The sequence below is a fragment of the Podarcis tiliguerta genome (genome assembly GCF_965153285.1).
Source record: "Podarcis tiliguerta genome assembly, chromosome: 1".
NCBI lineage: Eukaryota > Metazoa > Chordata > Lepidosauria > Squamata > Lacertidae > Podarcis > Podarcis tiliguerta.
The window spans coordinates 2866073-2890237 of record NC_139534.1 but is presented as its reverse complement, the minus strand read 5'-3'; the positions used below and the strand labels follow the sequence as shown (position 1 = coordinate 2890237).

The following is a 24165-nucleotide window of genomic DNA, read 5'->3' as shown; positions in this document are numbered from 1 at the left end:
TGTTACAAAATGTTGTGGCTACACTGTCATGTACATCTAATTTTCATAGAAAAAAGTCTTAGTATCCACCCAAACAGCTGTGTTTTCCATTTCTCCTTTTGACATGTCAAACCTGGGCAGTAGCAGATATCCACAACATACGCCCCTTTCCTCTCCCTAAAACGAAACACAATTTTGAACTCCCAGCTCCAGAGGCCATTCCGCCAGCATACCTGCCTGTGTGGTACATTTTCATGCCACTTAGCACACTTACCATTTTTTGTGTTTTCTTTTACTGATAGCTGTGCATTTATTCCATATGCAAATTCCCACCATCTGAAGCACAGAGTAAAAGGTTTCTCCGTTCTTGTTGTTTTATAGTTGTTCAAGGTGCTCTGCCTTCTAACCTTGAACCTGAGCCGACCGACCTAAAAGTGGGAGTTTCTCTGTATGGAATAACAAAGGTCTATGGATCCAAAGCGGCTGTCCAGAATCTCAACCTGAACTTTTATGAAGGAAACATAACTTCTTTGCTGGGACACAATGGAGCTGGAAAAACTACCACAATGTAGGTTCTCTTTGAAGAGGAATTGCTTCGAACTGCAAGAAATACCACTTTGTAGCTAGTGAAGATAAATGCCAGAATCAGTAACATCTTTTTATGTTTCAAGACCAGATCAGTTGTTGTCTTTAAGATCTGCTTTTTTGAAGTTTATGCCATATACTTTCAATGTTCTTTATTTATCTCAGCAGGTTTCTGTCTCCCCTTCCTTCACAAATGAAAGCATATTTCTTATTTTTACTGATTTTTCTGCTGGCTTTTCTGCTCCTAGGCCAACAGAAGTATCAGCAGTAACACTTGTGGATGCTAAAGGTTCCCATTTTGTTGAATTATTGTAGAACTGTGTGCTGCAGCAGCTGGGCTTGGTGTTTCTTTTTATGCTCATAGCGGGAGAATGACATGCAGCAACAGCTTGTACTAGTCATCCTCCACACTAACTCAGTGGCTGTCATTTCCCATCAAACTAAGACCGTCTGAATTTGCAGGGTGCAAAAGTCCTTTGGGGTAAATCCAGCAGCTTTTCAGCTTTGCTAGTCTCCAGGAACATCCTGTTCTGTGCATGATATCTCAGTGCGGAGCTCCAGTTTTGCATAAGCATATCTCTGATCAAACAACTTAAATATATTTCAGGATCTGAACTATATGTTACAGATCAGTCTATTGTGATTGCCTTCTGTCAGCAAGGTGGAGCCTTATGACAGAGAGCTGAAATGAAATTTTGTCACAATAGCTTTCCATATTGACAATTCTGAAATATTTAAATTCTGATTTTTTTGTTAAATAAACAATTTGAGAGGGATGCAGACTGCAAAATGTTTTAGTTATCAAAGGAAAACCAAAGTCAATGAAAAACTATGGATCTTGGTTTGGACAATCATCAATAATAGCTTGCATTGTGCTGATCAAAGCGAGACAGGCATCCATCCTCCTGACTCACAGGGTACATGTAAACTGGTCTTAAAAGGATCGTGGCAGAGTGAGGATGTGACTTCCTTTGCAGTGACATTTCATCATCTAGCAGTGTTTGCAAACATAGTTCTGCTTTAGCGTGTATGCTTTACATACATTGTCTTGTTGAAATCCTTATAACAATCCCGTAAGACATGTTGTTATTATTAGCTCCATATTACAGATGCATGGCTGAAACTGAAAGAGGCAGGTTTTCCTAAGGCTACCTAGGGAGTTCATGGCAGAGGGAAGATTTAAAGGGATTTCCTCATTCATAGCTCAGCCTCATGGCCACCCCAGAGTGTCGTGACTACACTATACTAGCTCTTATAACTTGTGGGATGAAATGCTGGATATTTGTCTCAGCTGTTCTTTATTTCCCCTATTTCTAGATCTATTCTGACCGGCTTGTTCCCTGCTTCATCTGGCACTATATTTGTTTATGGTAAAGATATCAGAACAGACCAGGATACAATCAGGAAAAACATGGGAATCTGCATGCAACACAATGTCTTATTTAGTTACCTAACCACAAAGGAACACCTGCTTTTATATGGCTACATCAAGGTGCCCCACTGGAGTAAGGAGGAGTTACGCGAGGAAGTAGAAAGGTACATCAAAGTAGTTATATGGAGAACAAGTCTGAATTTGGTGGGTTCACATTAAAATGAGATCCAAATAAAATTTCTTCCCCACATTCCTAGCTGCAGACAACCAAATCCAAATCCAATAATGTTCTTTCTTGGTTTTGCTGTTTGTTATCACAACATTTATCTCCACACCGATTTTCTGTGTCAAGACTTAGCTGATTTCTGTATCCAAAGTGGCATAAAAAGACTGCATGGAGGAAATGATGTTTCCTAAATTACTAGGAGGTTTTCTGAGCAGGGTATACTTTGGATAAAAAATGTGCTTCTTTCCTTTGGCTGAGTCAGAATAATACTGAAATATTGGTGGTGAAATCAGGGTTTCATGACATTAATCCAAGACAAGCTAATCCCTGTTGCCAAGAACAGTAGCTTTTGCATAGTAGCTTTTCCTCATTATTATTGTCCTTTTTGTTTGGTTTTACCGACCAGTTTTTCTAAGGCTATTTCATGCCACTTTAGAGATATTAATCAACCTTTGCCATCCAATCAAAATGAGTTTGTGGTTTCTTTGCATCACTGGGGGGCTTGGAAGCCGGCCAGAATACATTGTGATTCAGCTCTGAGCCCTTAACCTCGACACATTGGCTAGAAATTCTGAAACATCTTAAAAAGAACAATAAATGAAATCAAGTCCAAGGAGCATGTTAAATCACAGTTTTGGATTATGCCAATTCTAAGACAGCAGTTTTTCATTTGTATTGTTGGCGCTTTGATATATATAGGTGCTTTTGTTTTAGTTGCACACAACGAAACATATTTTATTCTTATCTTTTCCTGGGCGCTATTTTGAAGGACTTTGAAGGAAACTGGATTATACAACCATCGTCACAAGCTGACCGGCTCTTTATCAGGAGGAATGAAAAGAAAGCTATCAATATCCATTGCTCTCCTTGGGGGGTCGAAAGTAGTGATTTTGGATGAGCCAACTACGGGGGTTGATCCATGTTCAAGGAGAGGCATTTGGGAGATTATTTCAAAAAACAGAAAAGGTAATGTGGACAGAAAAGTTGACAACCTGGCTGTTTAAAGCAAAAGTAGAAGTTAATACTGTCATACACACAATAAAAAATTGGTTGGGGGGTCACGGTGAGCTTGCATCATTGTTGAAACTCATGTCTGGAGTGTTAGGTAATCTTATGAAAAAAGTATTCTTTTAAAAAATATGTATTTTATTGGTTTTCAGCAGTAACATAAACATTACAGAAAAACAAAAACACAGAGAGTGCATATTATTGGATTGTTAGCTACAAAAAATAACAGTAAGGTACTTAATATCTGATTAATTAGTCCTCTGCACAGAGATACATGTGTTATAAGGGGGTTTGCAATAACTGCTGACTTACTGATGTGATCAATCAACAAAGAACACATGCCTAAAAATGTGTCTTTCTTTGCCTGACCATTATTAACTCTGCTGTGTTGGGTCAAGCATTCAGAAAGTGCTGTTCCCCATAGACATGCATGCCAGGATTTTCTCCTGTTTTCCACCTGACAGCTCTCTCCATCCAGGCAGCAACTAAGAGGAGAGAGACATGAGTTTGAGATGGAACCTCAGAGTTAGAGTTACACTCAAGTGACAAAAGCGCTAATTTAGGATTCATAATTGGTGACTTGCAGGCCAAAATGGATTGCCCAGAGGATGCCATTTACAATCGTCTGAGCCCCACACAGACCTATAGAGCCTCAGAGGAGGGCCTGCTTTTCAGTCTGAGCAATTCATCTCCTAGAGAGCAGACACTATCACACGAGTCCCTGTTTCCCATTTCCCTGTCGCATTTCCTGCTGTCTGCAACATCTCTGCAACGTATCGATTGATATCTGCTGCCTTTTCTGTATGCTTTTTTCAGGCAGAACAATCATTCTGTCTACCCATCACTTGGATGAGGCAGAGGTATTGAGTGACAGGATTGCATTCTTGGAACATGGTGGGCTCAAGTGCTGTGGGTCCCCATTCTACCTGAAGGAAACTTTTGGCAGTGGATACCACCTGACCCTGACTAAAAGAAAGGTTTGGAATTGCTATGCAAAACACTAGAATGTTGTTATGGGGTGTGAAAATATCTAATGTTTTTCAAACCTGATGTTGCCCTGAGGAGGAAAGTGAAGAAATGGCATCTAATGAAAATGATTTTTTTAAAAGGTATCCAGTGGCTGTTATGAATCTACAGGAAATGGTAAAATCGAGAGATCAGATCGTAAAACAGATTCTCCCCACGGTGTCTTTACGTTTTGATTAGCTATTTGTATAGAAACGGCCAAGTGCTTGTCCAGTTACACTCTCTTTAAAAATTTAGCTTTTATAGTTTCATTTGGCTGTTTAGAATAATAAAATGTCTCTTCCTGAGTTGCTGGAGAAAGTACATTTTCATGCATGTTTTGAGCAGGCCAGGAAATATAGTGACAAACCACCCCATTCCCCTTCAGCCAGTATCTGATGGTTGATTTAAACTCAAAATCAGGGATGCTTGAGGAATTGCATGTTTTGCAAGTCCTGATATGAACTTGCCTGATCCATAATTCTATCCACCAGATTTTGCACTCCTCCAAATGTTGCAGCACAGTTCACAGAAATTTAGGGTTACCAAGTGGGGCATTTAAATATGTTTTAAGAGAAATAACTGACTTTAAAATATGTATTTAAATATGCATTTTGTAATGGTTTCTGATTTGGAAGGAGAACAAAACTGAGTAAAAATCTGCAAAAGTTGCATCGCCTGGAAATAGGCAGATTTGACCATGGCTATAGTTGGATGGGGTTTTGTACATCTTTCCTACATTGCTTTTTTAAAAAAAGAAAGTTGAACTGGAGGAAGTGCAAGTGGATAGAAATCCATGTCAGAATCACCATTCCTGAGTTGCTTTCTCTCTCTCTGAAAGCATTACGTAACCTCTACCCTGGACGCGGGTGGCGCTGTGGGTTAAACCACAGAGCCTAGGACTTGCTGATTAGAAGTTTGAATCCTCGCAACGGAGTGAGCTCCCATTGCTCGGTCCCTGCTCCTGCCAACCTAGCAGTTTGAAAGCACATCAAAGTGCAAGTAGATAAATAGGTACCTCTCCGGCGGGAAGGTAAATGGCGTTTCCGTGCACTGCTCTGGTTAGCCAGAAGCGGCTTAGTCATTCTGGCCACATGACCCGGAAGCTGTACGCTGGCTCTCTTGGCTAGTAAAGCGAGATGAGTGCCACAACCCCAGAGTCGGCCACGACTGGACCTAATGGTCAGGGGTCCCTTTACCTTTACCCTGGACTACCCTGGATTTTAAACATGTGGAGAAAATACCGTATTTTTCGCCCTATAGGACACACTTTCCCCCCTCCCAAAATGAAGGGGAAATGTGTGTGCGTCCTATGGGGCGAATGCAGGCTTTTGCTGAAGCCTGGAGAGCGAGAGGGGTCGGTGCACACCAACCCCTCTCGCTCTCCAGGCTTCAGGAAGATATCCGCAAGCCTGCGGAGCCCGGCGGGAACTCCCGCCAGGCGCCGCAGGCTTGCGGATAGGTGCTTGCAGCCTGAAGTCCGGGGAGTGCGGCACTGTGCACCCCGGGCTTAGGGCAGCTATCCGCAAGCCTGCGGAGCCCTGCAGGAGTTCCCGCCGGGCGCCGCAGGCTTGCGGATAGCTGCCCTAAGCCGGGGGTGCGCAGTGGGCTACAGCGCCGCATTCCCTGGGCTTCGGATAGCAGCAAGCTCCGGGAGCGATGGCGAGGTTGAGCGCAACCTCGCCATCATTCCCGGACCTGTTTTGGGGGCTGGGGTTGAGGGAAGCTCAGGCTTCCCCCGGCCCCAGCCCCGCAAACTCCAGGAGCGATGGCGAGGTTGAATGCAACCTCGCCGTCGCTCCCAGACCCCTTCTGGGGGCTGGGGTCGGGGGAAGCTTGGGCTTCCCCCGCCCCCAGCCCGGCAAGCTCAGGGGGGGGTGTAATTTTTTTCTTTATTCCTCCCCCCCCCAAAAAATAAGTGCGCCCTATGGGCTGGTGCGCCCTATAGGGCGAAAAATATGGTAATTTTAAACTTTGCCTAACCTGTAATTTCATTCTGAGACTGATCCAGGGAGTGAGGTGGGAGGTAGTGGAGCAATTCTATTTTAACATATTTGCAGATTTCTTATAGTTAGGGATTTGTTGGACTGGAAAAGAAATAAAGTAGGTATGTGCTACTGTGTCGAATTTTGACTGGCCAAAACTACTTTTTTAATAAAGAAAACCACCAAGCAACTGCTGGATTAGGCCAAAGAGGCCTTGTCACCCAGCATCCTGCACTTATGAGAAGCCTGGAAGCAGGGCTTGCACCCAGCAGCACTCCCCCTTCGTGGGATTTTCCTTAACTGGTATTCAGGGGCATCCTGCCTCCATAGTGGCCAGGAGCCATTACTAGCCTTCTCCTCCATTTCTCTGTCTAATCCCCACTTAAAGCCATCCAAGTTGGTGGCTGACACTATACCTTATGGGAATGAATTCTATAACAGTCTACTGTGTCAAGAAGAACTTTCTTTTGTCTGCCTGGCCAGAATGTGCCAGCTTTCACCTTCACTAAATGCCCCTGGGTTGTAGTTGTTGTTGTTTAGTCGTTCAGTCGTGTCCGACTCTTCGTGACCCCATGGACCAGAGCACGCCAGGCACTCCTGTCTTCCACTGCCACCCGCAGTTTGGTCAGATTCATGTTTGTAGCTTCGAGAACACTGTCCCACCATCTGGTCCTCCGTCGTCCCCTTCTCCTTGTGCCCTCCATCTTTCCCAACATCAGGGTCTTTTCCAGTGAGTCTTCTCTTCTCATGAGGTGGCCAAAGTCTTGGAGCCTCAGCTTCATGATCTGTCCTTCCAGTGAGCACTCAGGGCTGATTTCCTTAAGGATGGATCGGTTTGATCTTCTTGCAGTCCATGGGACTCTCAAGAGTCTCCTCCAGCACCAGAATTCAAAAGCATCAATTCTTTGGCGATCAGCCTTCTTTATGGTCCAGCTCTCACTTCCATACATCACTACTGGGAAAACCATAGCTTGAACTAGACGGACCTTTGTTGGCAAGGTTGTAGTATAGTATCTTTGGTATTAATAAAGAAATATGTCTGGAGAACCAAATCCTCATATGCAATTGCTTTAGTGCGCTGTGTTCTTCTCCCCTCTTCCCCTAGAGTCCAACTCTAAACTTCTCAGAAGAATGTGATACCTCTGCAGTGACAGCCATGATCCAGTCTCATCTTCCAGAAGCCTATCTCAAGGAAGACATTGGTGGCGAGCTTGTATATGCACTCCCCCCATTTAACAGTAAAGTTTCCTCATCCTACCAGTCTCTCCTGAGAGGTCTGGACAGTGGCTTGAGTGACCTCCATATTGGCTGCTTTGGAATTTCAGACAGCACCGTGGAAGAAGTGAGCATCTAAACACTTTTAAACATCTGATAAGCTTTAAGTATCTGGTTGTTTTATTGCTATTTTATGCTGAAGTTTTATTGACTGTTGTTTTGTTTCAATTTTGTTGGGGGGGGCAGTTTAAAACTTGTGAACCACCTGATAACAATTTTACCAAAAGGTTGGATACACATTTATTAAAATAAATAAATCTACTGGGAGCTACAAAGGTGAAGCCAAGGTATTGATTTTCCCTTAAATATATGAACATGCTTTCAATTTATTTATTAATGTATACATCAATCGACATAAAGGGAGAATTGCAATCAGGTGCATAGGACTATTTATAGCCACCTCCAAGCTCTGCTTTCCAGAGATGGAGCAAAAGATGGTGTAAATTGACTCAATGGCTGGCCAGTGGCAAAGGTGCCAGCATGTACAAGCAGCATCTCCACTGGTCAGCAGGGTTTTCTGACCCCTGGCAGTGGGTTATTTACCGTACTTACGTCCAAGGCTCTTTACTCCAGGGAGGAATAAAAGAAGATGTGGATGATGAGGAAGATGCCAACTCAAGTCTTCCTGTTTCCCCATCTGTTTAGTTTCAGTGGTGATTTAGTGCTAGAAGTTTGTTTAAAGATATGTACATATTTTTGAAATATTTTTGAATTCACAGAATTATCAGTTGTCGGAAGACTCTGAACGGGCACTGTACACCAAACCCTTTGTCCAAAAAACTCAACAAAACTCAAAGTCCTTTTCCTTCCCTTCTGTGTGCTCCTTCCCCCCACCTCTACCTGCTTTTAATATTTTGCCTGGGCTGTGGCTTCTTCCCCCTTCTACATCTGTGAGAGGGCTTCACGGAACTGAAATAAAAGCATTTTTGTTTTGCCGTTATGCAGGTATTTCTCAATTTGACCAAAGACCTGGCAGAAGATGAACCAGCTGATGTGGAGTTGTCCCAAGAGGCGGCCAGTTGCAATCTGGAGACCGACGATCTCTCCATGAATGCCGATAACTTCACTGAGAGAGATGGTATTTATCCATGATTAGGTCCCTGGCAGCTAAATAATTGTCTACATTGTCAACTTGCGTTAGCTAAGGAAGGACTCCTGTTTCCTAGGGGAGGCCCCTCTGGGGGTGGTGTGTGTGCTACAAATATGAGGATTCTCAGGAACACTTGCTCCCCCTGCCAATCAAGAATAGTGGATGCCCCTGTCAAATCATTTATCTCATTTCCCCACTTTTCCATGCAGAGCACCTGCTTTGCATGTGGACGCTTCCAGGTTCAAAGCCCAGCATCTGCAGTAAGGACTTGGAAAGACCCTGTCTGCAGCCTTGGGCAGCCACTGTGAGTGTGGTGAGCCAGTGTGGTGTGGTGGTTAAGAACGGTGGACTCGTAATCTGGTGAACTGGGTTCGATTCCCCGCTCCTCCACATACAGCTGCTGGGTGACCTTGGGCCAGTCACACTTCTCTGAAGTCTCTCAGCCTCACTCACCTCACAGAGTGTTTGTTGTGGGGGAGGAAGGGAAAGGAGAATGTTAGCCGCTTTGAGACTCCTTAGGGTAGTGATAAAGCGGGATATCAAATCCAAACTCCTCCTCCTCCTCCTCCTCCACTGGCAGTCAATGTAGACAGTACTGAGATACATGGTTCAATGCTCTGGCATAGTATAAGGCAGCTTCCTATGCTGTTATGAAAATCTTTCAATGGGGAGAGGCTAAAAAAAGACTATGAAATCTTACCCCAGTGTACAGTTTCGCCCCCAAAAAGTTTCAGGCTTCCAGCATGCAAGAAAGAGTAGTTGCACTAACTACGATGTAATGCAGGCTTGCAAAACTCAGGAACCACCTCCCACAAATTAATGCATGTCATCAGCCTCCTAGATCCTTGGCCGCTACTCTGTTTAGACAAGCTGGAAGTTTATCAAGCCGGCTGGGTGGGTGAGAGATCTGCCATAGTAAAGGAACTTTACAGCTCAATTGTAACCACATTTATTGAGGACTCAATCTCATTTATTTTGGTGGGGTTTTCCAAGTAAATAAGCTTTATATGGATTCAGTCTTAAAGGACACAACAGGCACTTTCACAGTCAACCATTTGGGGAAGGGGTGAGAGTTAAAGTGTAACTTTTGCTTCATTTGCAAACCTAGCAATTCAAGTCCCAACTAGCAACCAACTTTTCTAGGACCAGAGAGCATCATCCAAAGAAAATCAGAGCTCTGAAGCTGCAAGTTGCTTAAATAATATTTTGCTTGTCTGAAAAAGCAGCTTGAATTATAGGCCTAGTTCCAACTGAGGAGGTAAACCCCTGCCTTGAGTGGGCTACTAGGTGGATGCTCACATGACTGAATATTCCTCCATAAAAATGTTAGATTTCAGAGAGAAGGTCCTTGCCTACAAATAAAAATGGGCAAATCATGTGAGCCCCCACGTTCAGACAATTACCTCCATGAAGAGAAGTAGGGCTTAAATACCTTAGGCAGCTGAGTATCATAATTGACTAGGTAAACCCTATTTTCTGTTGGCTAGTTCAGTACCCTAAGGTTTCTCAAGAGTTTCAAGCAAATAATACAAATACAGCTGTGAGGAGAAAGTAACTTGTGACTCATCACGGCCACACTGATAACTGACGCTGCTTTCCAGTGGTTAATCTTGTTGCATTAAAAATGGGTAAATATGTCGGGTAAAAGAAAATAAGGCTCCATTTGTTCACATGAATTACTGCTATCCACATGATTGTGCCAGATCAGACATCACTTTTTTCACCCAACGTTCTGAACTGGCCCTATGACTACATGAAATGAGCATTTTAAGGTATGAAAATCATGATGCAGTGACATATATGCAGCTTCATGGCTGTTTATCACTCAGGCTGGTTGAGAGCTTATTTAAAGTAATAAATATTATTTAAAGAGAGAGAGAGAGAGCGAGCGCTGAACTGCACTTTCTATGTGTCAGTGTAGATAATCTAATGTGGATAGCAGCATATCACCTCAATTAAGATTTGAGAATTTGATTTGACTGTTTTAATTTCTATTCCGCTTAATAGATTTCAAATGTCCCTAAGTGGTGTACAAAAAACTGAAGCAACAACAGGCAACTGTAAGAAAATATTTCAAAAATACACAGTTACATACACAAATGTTGCATTAATAAAAACATTACAATATACATTTATTTTCCTTCTGATACACCCTTTCTACTATGGCAAATTTTATATCTTTACATACTAAGAGACAATGTTCTTGTCTTTTTTTGGAGTCCCATGTATTATCTTGTAGTTGCGGCTTGCTTTGTACAAATTTAAAGTATGGCTTATTGCCGATGGATGTAGTTCATAAAGGCTGAACATTTTACCTAGAAAAAGTAAAAATGCCTGCCGTTGTTGTAAAGTCTCTATGTAGATTGGAATCTGAAACTTTGCTTCTGTGTTTTCATAATCCTTCAGCTGTTACTTTGCAATGACCCCAACCCCCTTCTCATTGCATTTGGGAATATTAGTGGGTCCAATGAGTGCTACAATTGCACAATACAGACTGCAATATGTATTTGGGTTGCAACCCCCAGTATCATGTTTTGAACAGCTACAGGATGATCTGGGAGGGAGCGCAGAGCTTTTGGCTTGAGGCTCTTCCTCAGGCCAAGGAAAACGAATTAAGCAGCACTGACCTTTGCCTCTCCTTTCTGGAGTTAGGCGTTGAGCCAAACTCCAGGCGAATCTTCCTTGCCTGAGCTGTTTCTAGCCTTTAAATTTTACCTCCCAGCTAATGCCCTCTTCGTGCTTCCTTCCCATATAACTTTGTGACAGCCATATCTCATGAGCTTAGAGACCATAGATCAGTGGCAGAGCACCTCCCTCCCTGGCACCTCCAGTTAAAAAGGCAAAATCTCCAGTAGCAAATGATGTGCATACCAGAGATCCTGAAGATCCTGACTGACTGTCAGAGTAGTCAATATTGAACTAAATGAAAAAAAAACAGCACTAACATGTCTCTATTGCCTCTCATGTCACTCTTGGGAATGGCCGGGTTGCACCTCTTTTGTGATACTGATGGGTCAGTTGACACGCACTGCAGCACCTTTCCACAATTGGTAGGTTTCCTCCAGTCTTGGCTGTGGGTCTAGGGTGAGCGCACCAACTCCTAGGGGCCGAGGCAGTTTTGGCCCCTCCCTCCCAAGTATTTTTTTAAGGAGCTGAGCCCCCTCAATATTCAGGGGGCATTTGGCTCTGCCCCCTAACTTCAGATGCGCGATGTCGTGACGTTGCCCCCTCAATCCCTTTAAGAAGATGGCGCCCCTGTTCTAGGGCCAACTTCACACATGTGGAGGAGGTTGAGCAGAGGGTTTGTACAGTCTGGAGCACTGGAGCAGCAGTGTTAGTAAGCCACTTTTTGTTTAATTTTTTTTACTTTGTTTAAATGGTAATTTTCAAAAAAATTTAAATTTGCTTTTTAAAAAATTTTTAATTTTTTTTTTAAATTACTTTGTTTAAATGGTAATTTTTTTTTTGGTACTATTCCATTCCTCCTGCTTTAACCACAGCTGGAGGACATCAAGCATAGAGACTGCATAAGGATCTTAGACCTATTTTTGAAGATGACTCTTTATCCATGGAATGAGGATAGTGTATCTGCTCCCCTTCTTTAACCTTGACAGCAACAGTGTGAAGTCAATTAGGCTGAGAAAGAGTGATGTGCCCAAGGCAATACAGTAAGCTTTATGGTAGAACAGGAATTTGAACACATGTACCCCTCCATCCCAGCCTGTCTCCAATACTCTAGCTACCACAACACCTTACAGAGGTGAGCCCTTACTACTTGGAGCTCAGAGGTTTGTAAAAACTTAATGTTCAGGCTAGCTAATTAATGAACAGCAGGAATTAACACAAAGCTGCATTGTCTGATTTGGTGCTATCTGCAGTGGACATTTCACACCCTCTAGTGTGGTGCTTTAGTACAAAACTACTAGTATGGTAAGCAGCACTTAGAAAAAGTTCATGTGAGGCTTCTACATGCCAGCAGAACTCTTTGCCCCGTGTTGAGTGCACCATCCATGTGCAGCACATAATTCCATGAGGTGGCAATTTGTGCCGCAGGTGTCAGAGTGCCAAGTGAGTGCATTTGAGGCACTTTTAAAAAAATCCTTTAGAGCAGAGCTTTCCAAACTTTTCATGTTGGTGACACACTTTTTAGACATGCATCATTTTGTAACACAGTAATTCAGTTTTACTAGCAAGCAGGAGGTTAAGCCTAACCCCTTTCCAGCCTCGGGAGGAGTGCCAGGAGCATTCACACCTACACACTTTGTCGCAAAAGTGTGAAAGAAACTCTGCTTTAGACAATGAGCTCGGGCTCTTGGCTGGCCATCAAGCTTGTGGCTCCAGCACAGATTTCTCCTAGGAAAGCAGCACTGGTGCAGAAGCCACCCCAAACCAAGGATTTTTGATGTAAATTAGTGAAAGAGAGGTAGCATCATTTTAAACCAACCCACGTGTTTGGGTCGGGTAAACTGGGTGAATGCAAGTGTGAGGAGGGAGCAACGCTCATTACTTATATATCTCGCTCATCCCTTTTTTGCTCAATAGACCAAGTGCTGGTGAAGCCGATGAAGTCGAACAGCTTTCCTCTCTTGCTGAGGAAGGCCACAGCTTTGCTCATTAAGAGGTTCCATCACACACGCCGCAACGTGAAAGGCTTTATTGCCCAGGTCATCCTTCCTGTGCTCTTTGTGACTGCTGCCATGGGCCTCGGCACCTTGAGAAGTAAGGTGGCGGAATATCCAGCGCTCCACCTCTCCCCATCCTTGTATGGTTCCTCCAAGCAGACAGACTTCTTTGGGTGAATATCCCTTTTTATGTTATTAAGCTAGCATTATGGACCAGGTATAATGGCCAAGATCTGCCATGTGCCATATGGACTTAGTCTGGGGGCAAAAAACAGTATCACAATGAGGTATACTAGGAATATGGTTGGTGTTGTCTTGTTGCTGAGCAACAACGTGCAGAGCTCAGTGGAATGGGAGCCCAGCCAACCAGAAGTCTCTTAGTCAGGTCCAATCCTAGGGTCGGGCAAACAGCAATCCACGTGTTCAGATGGTCCAAGGGAATATGTTGATCTTGGGGGTCAAAGGTCAAGGTGAGAAGGCAGCAGCATGGTGGGGCCACGAACTAAAAGCATTGTTACCAGCATCTGACTGCTGCTGGAAGCTCTGCTTAAGAAGGCTGAAGCCAGCTGGTTTTCACCAGCGCCTTCTCCTCTGCGTCCTTGATCAGCTGCTGATGGAGTCATTCTAGCTTCTGCCCCTTCAGGCAAAACTGACTCCTGGCTCATGACAGTTGGAAGAGGGGGTGGACAAAAGGAAGACATTTTATTAAATTCTGTAATCCAGTGTTTTCTAGAGTTGGGAAAGCCGCTGGGATTCTCTTGTGGGACAAATCCTCAGCTTACCAAGTGATGGCCTAAGAGGCTGGGTCAGCAAAGTGCAGGAGCACAGCTGTTGGCTGGTCGGCAGGGGTTTGTGTGTGTATCAGGGCCCTTCAAGAACACAACAGAACTCTGCAGACCCAGTAGTCCCACTTCCTCTCACACCTGTTGGTCAGGGACCTGAGCTCCCTTTGGTTTCCACAGCCAGGTGTTGCCTTTCAGCTCATGAATTGTCAGAGGCAGCTTTAAAGGCAAAAGAGGCTCTAGGTTGCCAGTCTGACAACCTGCGTGTGTGCACCTGTATACACACACACACTTCAACAATATGATTAGGTCTACTAAGAAATTAAGTCTGAATTTTTTTACCTATCAAAGAGATTACCCAGAAATCTCTTGACTGACAAATTCCACAGATTTGAAGCCTCGAAACATTAAAAGTTTAATTCAGTAGCGCACAAATGCGGAGCATCACAATTATTTTTAAACCTTTTCATATCAGCAGCTCTTTAGTAAACTTTCAATTGCTACTTTATATTCTTCTGGATTTCAAAAGTTTTGGCACAAGGCCGGCAGATAGGAAAACTGCTATCACTGTGCATACACCTTCCTGCCCCCCCCCCAACCTTAAAATGAATTTCTATATCAACAGATTCCTTGTGCTGAACTGCTTCTTCAGTTCAAGATGAATTGAATTCTAAGCAGCAGTTTGTGGATTCACCTTCAGGGACTGTTTACAGGGAAACACTTCAGAAGAATGACTCCAGTGTACTGTGCAGAAACTTTTTAGAGTGCTCTCTCATGTCAGAAAACGCCCCCTCCTGAAAAAGACACAGGAGAGCTGGGAAATTTGCTTCTGAGATAAAAGCTGTTGGTTCTTATTTGAAACGGGACTTATGAGTGATACAGGAAAATTTCTTTAGGGTAGATAATTGAAGAATTGCTCACAAACTGGTTATAGGGTCACAGCTGTAAATTTTATATGGCAAACCGTTAGTTTTATACGTGTAACTTTGAACCTAGCAAACAAATGTTTGTGCCAAAACTTCATATCTATTTCATGTTTTATGCAGTGGGATATAAAATAGTGTTTGACTTTGACTATGCTTATTTTATTCAGTTTATATGCTATGTATCAGTTCTGACTCTAATGAAAGTTCAATTAACAATTTTTGTACTTTTTAAAAACCGTAGAAATTATAATGAGACTACTGATGCTCTGGTTGCTTCGCTGCTTTCTTTTCCTGGAGCAGATAGCACCTGCGTGAACAAAAGTCATTTGTAAGTAGCAGTTTTCTTCTTTTAAATTCCTAATCAGGGAAGGGAAGTGGCCAAAAATTAAGAGTCATCCTGCATTAAGGGCACCCTTTCACCATCTGCCAAGCTATGATGCTCTTAGAAACAGGTCTCCAGCAACCCTCAGATTGTTAAAGAATGTCGTTTTTAAAATGTTTTGCATTTACTAAGGCTGATATTTAAAGCACACTTACTTGAAAGGTTCTGTTGGTATCCATTCTGTGTTCAGTGCCTAGATGCAAGACAAATGACTTCAACTAAATTTAAACCTTCCTCACAATGCTATTCATATTTACCCAGAAGTAAGCCCACATAATTCAATAAATTTTATGCAACCCAAAGTTATGTATGTTTACATTGAAGTAAGACTTTTTGCATTCAATGTGACTCAGTCTGAAGAAAATAGGCATAGATTACAGCCATGGATTTCCTGTTCAAGGAGGCTCACTAACAGTTAAAAGTGTGTGGGGTTGTAGCCTTACCTGCCCACGCCATATTCATACATTGATGGCATGGGCCAAGGTGGGTAGGAGATTCTGTATCACACCTGTCAGGTGCTGGTGGTGGTTGCTCGTGAATAACCAGGCAGGACTCTGATCTGTCTTTTACAGGTTTTATTGTGCAAACTATTTACAGTGCAGAGCTAAAGGGTTCATTTCCATCTTAGTCACTTGCAGAATCCGGGAGTGGCCCCTTCCAGCTTCTCCCCCAACATAAGAACTTTGACACCCCAACCCTCCGCCTCCCCTCCTTGCGTTTCACCCCTCTGCGCAAGCTGGGCGACGGAAGTGGCGTGTGTCCCTCTTGACCAGCCAGGCTAGGTGAGGCGCTTGGGCTCTCAGCAGCATCTTCGAGCCCTCTCCTCGCTTGGCTGCCCCCTTCCCTCTCTTCTCCACTGGAGGTGGAGGAGGAACTGCTCCTCAGAAGTTTCTGCGGCTCCCTGTATCCCAAAGGCCCCCTGCCTCCCCCCTGTTCCAATGGCAGTCCCCTGACAACACCCATTGAAGCACATGTCTCATCTGTGCTGACTGATCTGTGTGTGGGAAAGCATGATGGATTTTCATCTTGGGCCTTGGCAGTAGCTTCTGATTATCCCTGAACCAACTTAGCACAATTCTGTTGCTTAGGGAAGTATTTGTGCAGACTGCACATGATTAAGCAAGTATCACAGGATTATCCAATTAATGCTTTACCCATGCAATGCCTCAGGGCAGGCGCTCCCTTATGTTTTCAAGAAAATGTTGTTATTTTAATGTTAATTTCTAAAGTTTCTTGCTAAGGGATTTAAAGCAAGTCTCATTAGACCTTTGCAATCAATATCACAATTCAATGACTGAAAAGAGATTGACAGAGCAATAGGCAGAACCATTAAGAACTAGACAGGCTGAGTGAACTTCGCTCCCCTTGAAGCGAGTGGGATTTCTTGGGGGCTCTCAGGAGAATCAATCAATAAAGGCGATCTCCAGCCAAGTGCCCGGCATTAAATAGGAATCTGCCACCTTCTTACCATGTGTCATCTGCACACCTGCCAACAGGAAATGTCAGTGTTAAATCTGCTTATTTTCAGAGCATGTTTCAAGGAGGACGTGCCTGGAGAGTGGGTGTTCAGTGGGAACCAGAGTGCTCAGTATTCTGCCTGCAACTGCACAGACACCAGACAGGTAACGTTAAATTAAAACTCAATGAGAGGAGATAAATATGAAATAAACATCAGGGACTTGTGGAACTTGTTCAGGAGCAAGTGGCTGACTCCAAGGATTGCATATTTGAACATGGGCTACATACATTGGATAAATTGGTGACAGGAGTTGCTGTCCACTGTCTGTCACTACCTGGAATTGAAAATAAGGCTGTGATTTCAGTCTTTTTTAGTCAGGAACCAATTATGGTATAAACAGATATGCTTCTTTTTATTATATTCCTTCCACTTTCCTCAACCTGGTACCTTCCAGATATTTTAAACTTCAGCTCCCATCAGTCCCAGCAGCAGAGTTGTAGCCCAAAACATATGGAGGGCACCAAGTTGGGGAAGGCTGCAGACTCCAAGGTGGCTTGATGTGTTGAATGCTGGACAAGCACAGAGCTGGTTCACTCACAAACAAGCTAAAACAGAGTTCATGGATTTAAACTGCTTCATGGTCCAATCCTATGCACATGTATTCAGAATGAATTCAGTTGAACTTATTTCAAAATAATGCTGTGTGGGTTTAGAACCTTGGGTTGCAATTCTATGCACAGTTAGGCTGCTTAAATCCCACTTAGGCAAAGCATCACAGCCCGATCCCACTGGTCTCAGTGGGAATTGCTCCATAATACTATGGACTGTGATCTTAATCTCATTGGAAGCCCTTTTGTAAAGAAGGGAATTGCATTTGCCTCTGGAAGATATTAAAGCTGAGGGTTGGACTCTGGTGCTTTCAAGGCTGGTCTTCAACCAAAAGGTGAAAGATATAATTTGACTTCCAAGTGCTTCTCCTAGACCTAACACTGCACTTGGCAGCATATAGCAATCTTAGTTGGGAATTCATCTCTCTCTCCAACGTTTTGTCTATCCCTGGGTATACTTAAATCCTATTGTGTGCAAAATTTTGTGTGTGCAATCACTGTGCACATTTTTTTGAATGCTGATAAGGGTGGAGTTGCCATAGTCCTGACAAAAAAAAAAAAAAAAAAAGGAGAAAAAAATCCTATCTCAGAAGCTGCTACTTGCATTTCAAAGGAAACTCCCGTTGGCAAAAATGCATTTTTGTTGACAGCATACAGACCTGTCCCAAGACATTTTGCTGCCTGGGGCAAAATACAAGGTGCCCCCGCCCATGTCATGCCATATTCAGAAGCTCAGTGGGCCTGCAGGTGAACTTTAGTACAACAGTGGTGACTTGAACAGTACACCCCCCCCCCCCGGAGTGCAGCTGGTTAGCTTAGGAGGTGTACGGCAGGTCATGTGACACACACTGCTCCACCCTTCAGCATTTTGCCACCACTTCCCACCCATAGCAGCTGCCTAACTCTGCTTAATGGAACCATGACAGGGAATGAAAAATGCAAACTTCCCTGCCCCTCACTCACCCCACCCCGCTGTTGGGAGGCTTCTCAGGCATTCCACATACATAACAAAAATGTGGACATTCATTGCATTTACACAATTAATGCCACTTCCTGTCTGGCCTGCACTGTGCATGTGTGCCTTTGTATGTGTGTCACTGAGTGAAAGGAAGAGTGTAAAGAAGAAATGAATTATGTGCTCCAAATAGACCGTACTTCCTGTGATTGAGAGGGTGCCATATAAACCAAGAATATTGTCTTGTGTTGTCCTTAAGCCCGGGCTTAACAGGGGCTGTAGCAATGCCATGGTGTGCATATTAGTCTAAGTTTAAGGGCCTTAAATTCAGTGTGTTATGTTAATGGCTTTTGATACCATTGACCATGGTATCCTTCCGGGTTTGGGAGCTGGGGGCACTGTTTGCAGTGGTTCCACTCCTTCCTCCTGGGCCGTGTCCAGAAAGTAGTGTTGGGAGGTGAGTGTTTGGACCCCTGGGCTCTCACTTGTGGGGTGCCTCAGGGCTCTGTCCTCTCCCCCATGCTTTTCAACATCTATATGAAACCTCTGGTAGAGATCATCAGGGGATTTGTATGCGAGTATGCTGATGATACCCAGCTCTACCTCTCTTTTAAATCAGAACCATTGAAGGCAGTGAATGTCCTGTGTGAGTGCCTAGAGGCGGTTGGAGGATGGATGGCGGCTAACAGATTGAGGTTGAATCCTGACAAGACAGAAGTATTGTTTCTGGGGGACAGGGGGCAGGAGGGTGTAGGGGATTTCCTGGTCCTGAACGGGGTAACTGTACCACTGAAGGACCAGGTGCATAGCCTGGGAGTCATTTTGGACTCCCAGCTGTCCATGGAGGCACAGGTCAATTCTGTGTCCAGGACAGCTGTCTACCAGCCCCACCTGCTACACAGGCTGAGACCCTACCTGCCTGCAGACTGTCTTGCCAGAGTGGTATATGCTCTAGTTATCTCCCGCTTGGACTACTGCAATGCGCTCTATGTGGGGCTACTTTTGAAGGTGACTCCGAAACTACAACTAATCCAGGATGCACAGGCAGACTGGTGACTGGGAGTGGCCACCGAAACCATATAACATTGGTCCTAAAGGATCTTCACTGGCTCTCAGTATGCTTCTGAGCACAATTCATAGTGTTAGTGCTGGCCCAGTATACTTGAAGCAGCTGGGGGGGAAAATGCCTAGCTGAAAAAATGGTTTTTTGAACACATTTTATGTATCCATATTTGAATTTAGTTAACATTAAAACAAGAAACCTATTTCAAGCTAAATTTTATTATGTGTACTATGAATGACAAGTGATATAGGAACAGTAAAGTGAGTTGTACATAAGAATTATTTGCTAAAACTATATGATTTTTAGCTAAAAGAGTTAAAATTTCTGGTTGCTTCCTAGAAATGTCCAAAAGTTGACTTTTCTCCACCTCACAAGAGGACTTTCTTCTCCCGGACTATTTACAACCTTACTGGCCATGATGTTGAGACATACCTTCTAGTGACTGCCAAAGACTTTGTGCAGAAGAGGTACATTGTTTATTCTATTAACCCCTCTTTATTTCTTCCGCATTTTATTCTTTCAGTAAACCCTTTTTATTATGTTGCCTCCAGTTGTCAGGTCATTGGAGTTAATTTACAAGTGTGCTGTGTATTTAATTTTGATTAATTTTGAGGCATTTCCATAGTTCTCCCAGTAGATAGGGGAGGTGTGGGCAATGTGTTTTTGACTACAACTTCCATCAACCCCGGCCAAAGTAACCAATGTCAAGAGATTGTGACGATGACAGCTGAAGTCACCAACATTTGGGAAATTGCTGTGTGGAGTTTCTCTCTATGGTGCCCTGTTCACCTGATTTTACATCCCTGAGCAAATCCAGGTCACATTTCTTAAAGTTCTGGCAAGCCAGAATGTATGAATGACGTAATGCCACACATGGTTGAGGGCAATCAGGCTTGCTCTAGAGTATTTTAGGAATCTCAACATTCCTATTTTGAAAAGGAGAAAATTGTACAACTACATTTTTTAAAAAACAGGAAAATGCATAAATAATTTTTATTTTATTAATTTATTATAACATTTGCAGATACTGGGTTTTGTAAATGTAGAATTGTAAATATTGTGACTCTGCTTTCACTGCAAGAGATGGTTAAAATCCTGCAAATCTAAAAATAAAAGAAAATCACTAACAACCATTTGAAATTGTTATTCTTCATTAAGATTTCAATGCGCTGGCTTGGCATTGCCTTAATGTAAGTACTTATGCAACCATTGCTGTACATGGTATGACTGGGCTGCTGAGCCTCAGAGTTTCACCCACCTTTAAGGAATGAGGCAATCCTGTCTGGCATGTAATTTATGACTGTTCTGTGTATTTCCTGAGGCGTATTTGTTTCCCCGCTCTAGGTATGGTGGTTGGAGTTTTGGACTGCCTTTGACTAATGACCTGAAGTTTGATATAACTCCAGTGCCTGCTAACAGGACAATAACTAAGGTAAACTGCAGTTCTGGGATGAAATATGGAATCTAGAAAAGCAGTTTATTGCATTCAGTTTAAAATAGGTACATAAAAACTAACCTGGTTAAAACTGGCTAAAATAATTACATGTCAAAGTTGGAACATTGGGCTATATTCAACTAAGTGATGGTCAATAATTTCAAAATTCTTTGAAATTATTGAACATAACAAAGTTAGGTCCATTAGTTTCAATAAGTCTACTCTGAGTAAAGTTCAGTGGTCTGCCACCACCCAAATAACAGGGATTACCAGTGTTTATGACAAATTATTATTAGGATTAGCAGGGATTTCATCTGTTACATATTTGAGGTGTTTAATTAAAATGTCTTACCTGTGCCCTCTCAACCATAATGTATGCACACAACAAATATTATTTATTATATTCGTTAATTAATAAAATAAAATAAAAATTATTATATATAAGATCTTTTCTGGGTGGTGCTGGTGCCATGGGACTGGCTGTGGTGGAAGTATGTGTCACTGTTGCATAGGACTCGTTCACCCAGCTGGCTTGTTCTGGTGGAACAGTCTCTTGTATCAGTCATTTTTTCTTGCATCAATAACATTTTTATTATAACAAATAAAAATCATTGTGCAAAGGGATACATAGCTGCTGCCTGTAGCAAAAGAAACATAGGAGGGGCGAAGCCTGTCAAGATACTTGAAATAGTTCCATAAAAAAGACATTTCATGTTTATTGTCTTTTTGTGCTCTTGAGTGAATCTTTGAAAGAGCCTCCCCAGACCCCCATCTTATAGCAGTCCTGGGTTATGGCTCCTCCTGACTGATTCTAGATCATTTGACATCTTCAGGACTTGAGACCTGGGTTTCCTGAGGCAGGAATCTGAAAAGTCTGAGAACACAGTCCAGTGGGCTTACAGCTATGTCTGCCCCTTGTTAGCACCGTATATTGAAGGAGGGAATGTGACTGGAATAAGTATCAGGACTCTGCTAAATTGGGGGTCTTTTTCAGTCTAATCCCATGCATCAGTCAGAACTGAGTTGCACTGACGTCAGTGGCATTCATTCCTAAGAAAGTGTTGTAAAATTACAGGCCCAGGAACATTTATAGCTCATTTTCTCTCCTCCAAGGAACTCAAAGCACCAATATTAATTTTATTTTTACAGCAAGCCTAAGAGAAAGTTTAGACTGAGAGTGCGTGCCTTGCTCAAGACCACCTAGTGGGCTCCTAGCTGAGTGGGGTGCTCTGCTGTTGTTCAGTTACTGGAGGGACTAGGAAAATATCTAGGCTGCTTTCTGTACTACCATGTTAAAAAAAATTACCCACAGTTCAGAACATCACTCAGGGTCAATCTTTGAGGCACTTCTGAGTAGCGACTGTGAGGATAATACAGGAAAGTACAGAAAGGCAGTTCATGGAAGAGATTAGAGTTCATGAATTGAAATCAGGGGTACAACCTGTGAGGGAAATACCATAAATCCCTCAACAACAACAGAAGACACACACAGAGAGACACACACCTGAGAAGCTGCTTTGGTGGCATCCTGGCACTGATATTCATAGCTTTCAACGTTTCCCTTTTTTAAAGAGAAATTCCCTTATTCCGAATAGGATTCCTCGCAAGAAAAGGGAAAAGTTGACTGCTATGCTGATATAGGTGTTACTGGAAACTACCATTCACAAGTGCACCTTGTTTGGGTGGCCTTGGGCAGGGAGAAGAAGACACACAGGCCATATGCATAGTGCGTAAAGAACCATTTCTTATTAAAAGCAAAAATTAAAATTAAAAAATGACTCTTCCCTGTTGCTCTTGCCTCTCAAATTTAAATATAGGTCTGGTATAATCCTGAAGGTTATCACAGCCTCCCAGCCTACCTTAACAGCTTGAATAACTTCATTCTCCGTGCTAACTTGCCAAAAGAAAACTCCTCCGGATATGGTAGGTGCTCAAGAGGCTTTGGCAGCATCCGTTGCCTCTTCAGGTTGAGAGGCTTTCTTTTGTGCCTATTGCCTAATGAATTGTGACATTGTAAAGCATAACACTTTTATTCATGCCCATTAAGAATGATTGGCGTAAAACAGCAAAATGGCTTGTCCAATTTTTAGGCTTCTCAGGGCATCAATTACACTTTCCTTTATGTTCTTAATATGTGCTGCTGGAGACAAAACTAATTAGTAAACATTGTCTTAAGACTCACATCCCATGATCAAGCAGGAATTGTTTTCAGTCTTTTCATTTAAGCTCATTCAAGCACTTGGAACTGGTAAGTATGCTGTGAACTTGTAACTTTAGATAGGTCAGGCTTATTGAAACCTAGTTGGAGACAGAATTGATGGTTTTTTTCACCATGGCACCTTTCAAACAGCCAAAGTCGTTTGTTGCTTTGACAAATAAATGACAGCTTAAGAACCGTTGAAATGGCCAGATAAAAGTTGACTGTCATTTTAGCAATTTGAAATAGGTGGCAATCCTGCTTTTGAGGTTTGACTTAGGCTTCATGTATTTAAAAAAACCACATAAAAAGAGCTTTTTACACTGACACTAAGCAAATCATAATGGCTTTCGACTTATGTATATTGTGCTTCTTTGCCTTCCAAGCCTAAAAAATATGTATTGAAATGGAAATTTTGACTTCTAGCCTAAGCTGCAGTAAAGGGAAAATGGCTTTATAGTGAAGGAGCATTAACAGCTTAGTCAAACTGTATCTTCTTTATTTTTGATTGCTGGTTGGGGGGGGGGGATTGCTTTCTAGTTGTTAGTAGATCTTGTTCTGAACTAGAAATTGCTTTCATTCTTTGATTGAGGCATGAAACACTGCACTGAAGGGGAAATTTGGGGGTTGGTGGGTTTTTGGTTTTTGCAATGAACTGCAAGAAATATCCTGCTATTCCATATTGGCAACCTATTTTAAAAAGCCTACCCCAACTGCAGAAAACAAAACAAGTTTCCCCCCCTAAAAGAACAAATGTCAGCCAGGACCCCAATAAGAATGGATGACACATAAGCACTTGGCAGTGATTTCGAAATATTTTAAGAGATCAACCCCCTTGCCCCCCCCCCCACCTGCAGGCCTCATTTCAGCTCTTGTATAAATGTAAAGGAAAGAAATCTACATTTTATTTTATTTTAAGGGTTTTTTTTCAATACTTAGAATTTGAAAATGCTATTATTACATTTATATCTCACCTTCCTTTCAAGAAGTTTAGGGCTATGTAAAATGTTCTCTTCCCCAGTCCAATTCTATCCTCACAGCTATTCTTAGAAGCACCTGACTGTTTGAAGGTCACCCAAGGAACTTCATACCTAAGTGGGGATTTCATTTAAGTCTCCCCATTCCTTTTTGTGGAACTTGTAATTATTGCACCATACTTCCCATTTAAAGGTTGTTGTTTTTTAAAAAAATGTAATTACATAAAACAATAC

At 42.7% G+C, this 24165-nt stretch overlaps 1 protein-coding gene across 1 annotated transcript in view; it reads left to right on the top strand.

The window, feature by feature from the left end:
• The window catches only part of ABCA12 (ATP binding cassette subfamily A member 12), a 125629-nt gene that overhangs the window by 76548 nt on the left and 24916 nt on the right, over positions 1–24165 (top strand). Inside the window, exons 29-40 of the mRNA XM_083400196.1 lie at positions 361–547; positions 1882–2100; positions 2932–3128; positions 3987–4147; positions 7266–7502; positions 8381–8513; positions 13068–13320; positions 15097–15183; positions 16766–16859; positions 19662–19789; positions 20667–20754; positions 22575–22680. Of these exons, the coding sequence (XP_083256322.1) occupies positions 361–547; positions 1882–2100; positions 2932–3128; positions 3987–4147; positions 7266–7502; positions 8381–8513; positions 13068–13320; positions 15097–15183; positions 16766–16859; positions 19662–19789; positions 20667–20754; positions 22575–22680 (1890 nt within the window). The remainder of the gene's footprint in view (positions 1–360; positions 548–1881; positions 2101–2931; positions 3129–3986; positions 4148–7265; positions 7503–8380; positions 8514–13067; positions 13321–15096; positions 15184–16765; positions 16860–19661; positions 19790–20666; positions 20755–22574; positions 22681–24165) is intronic.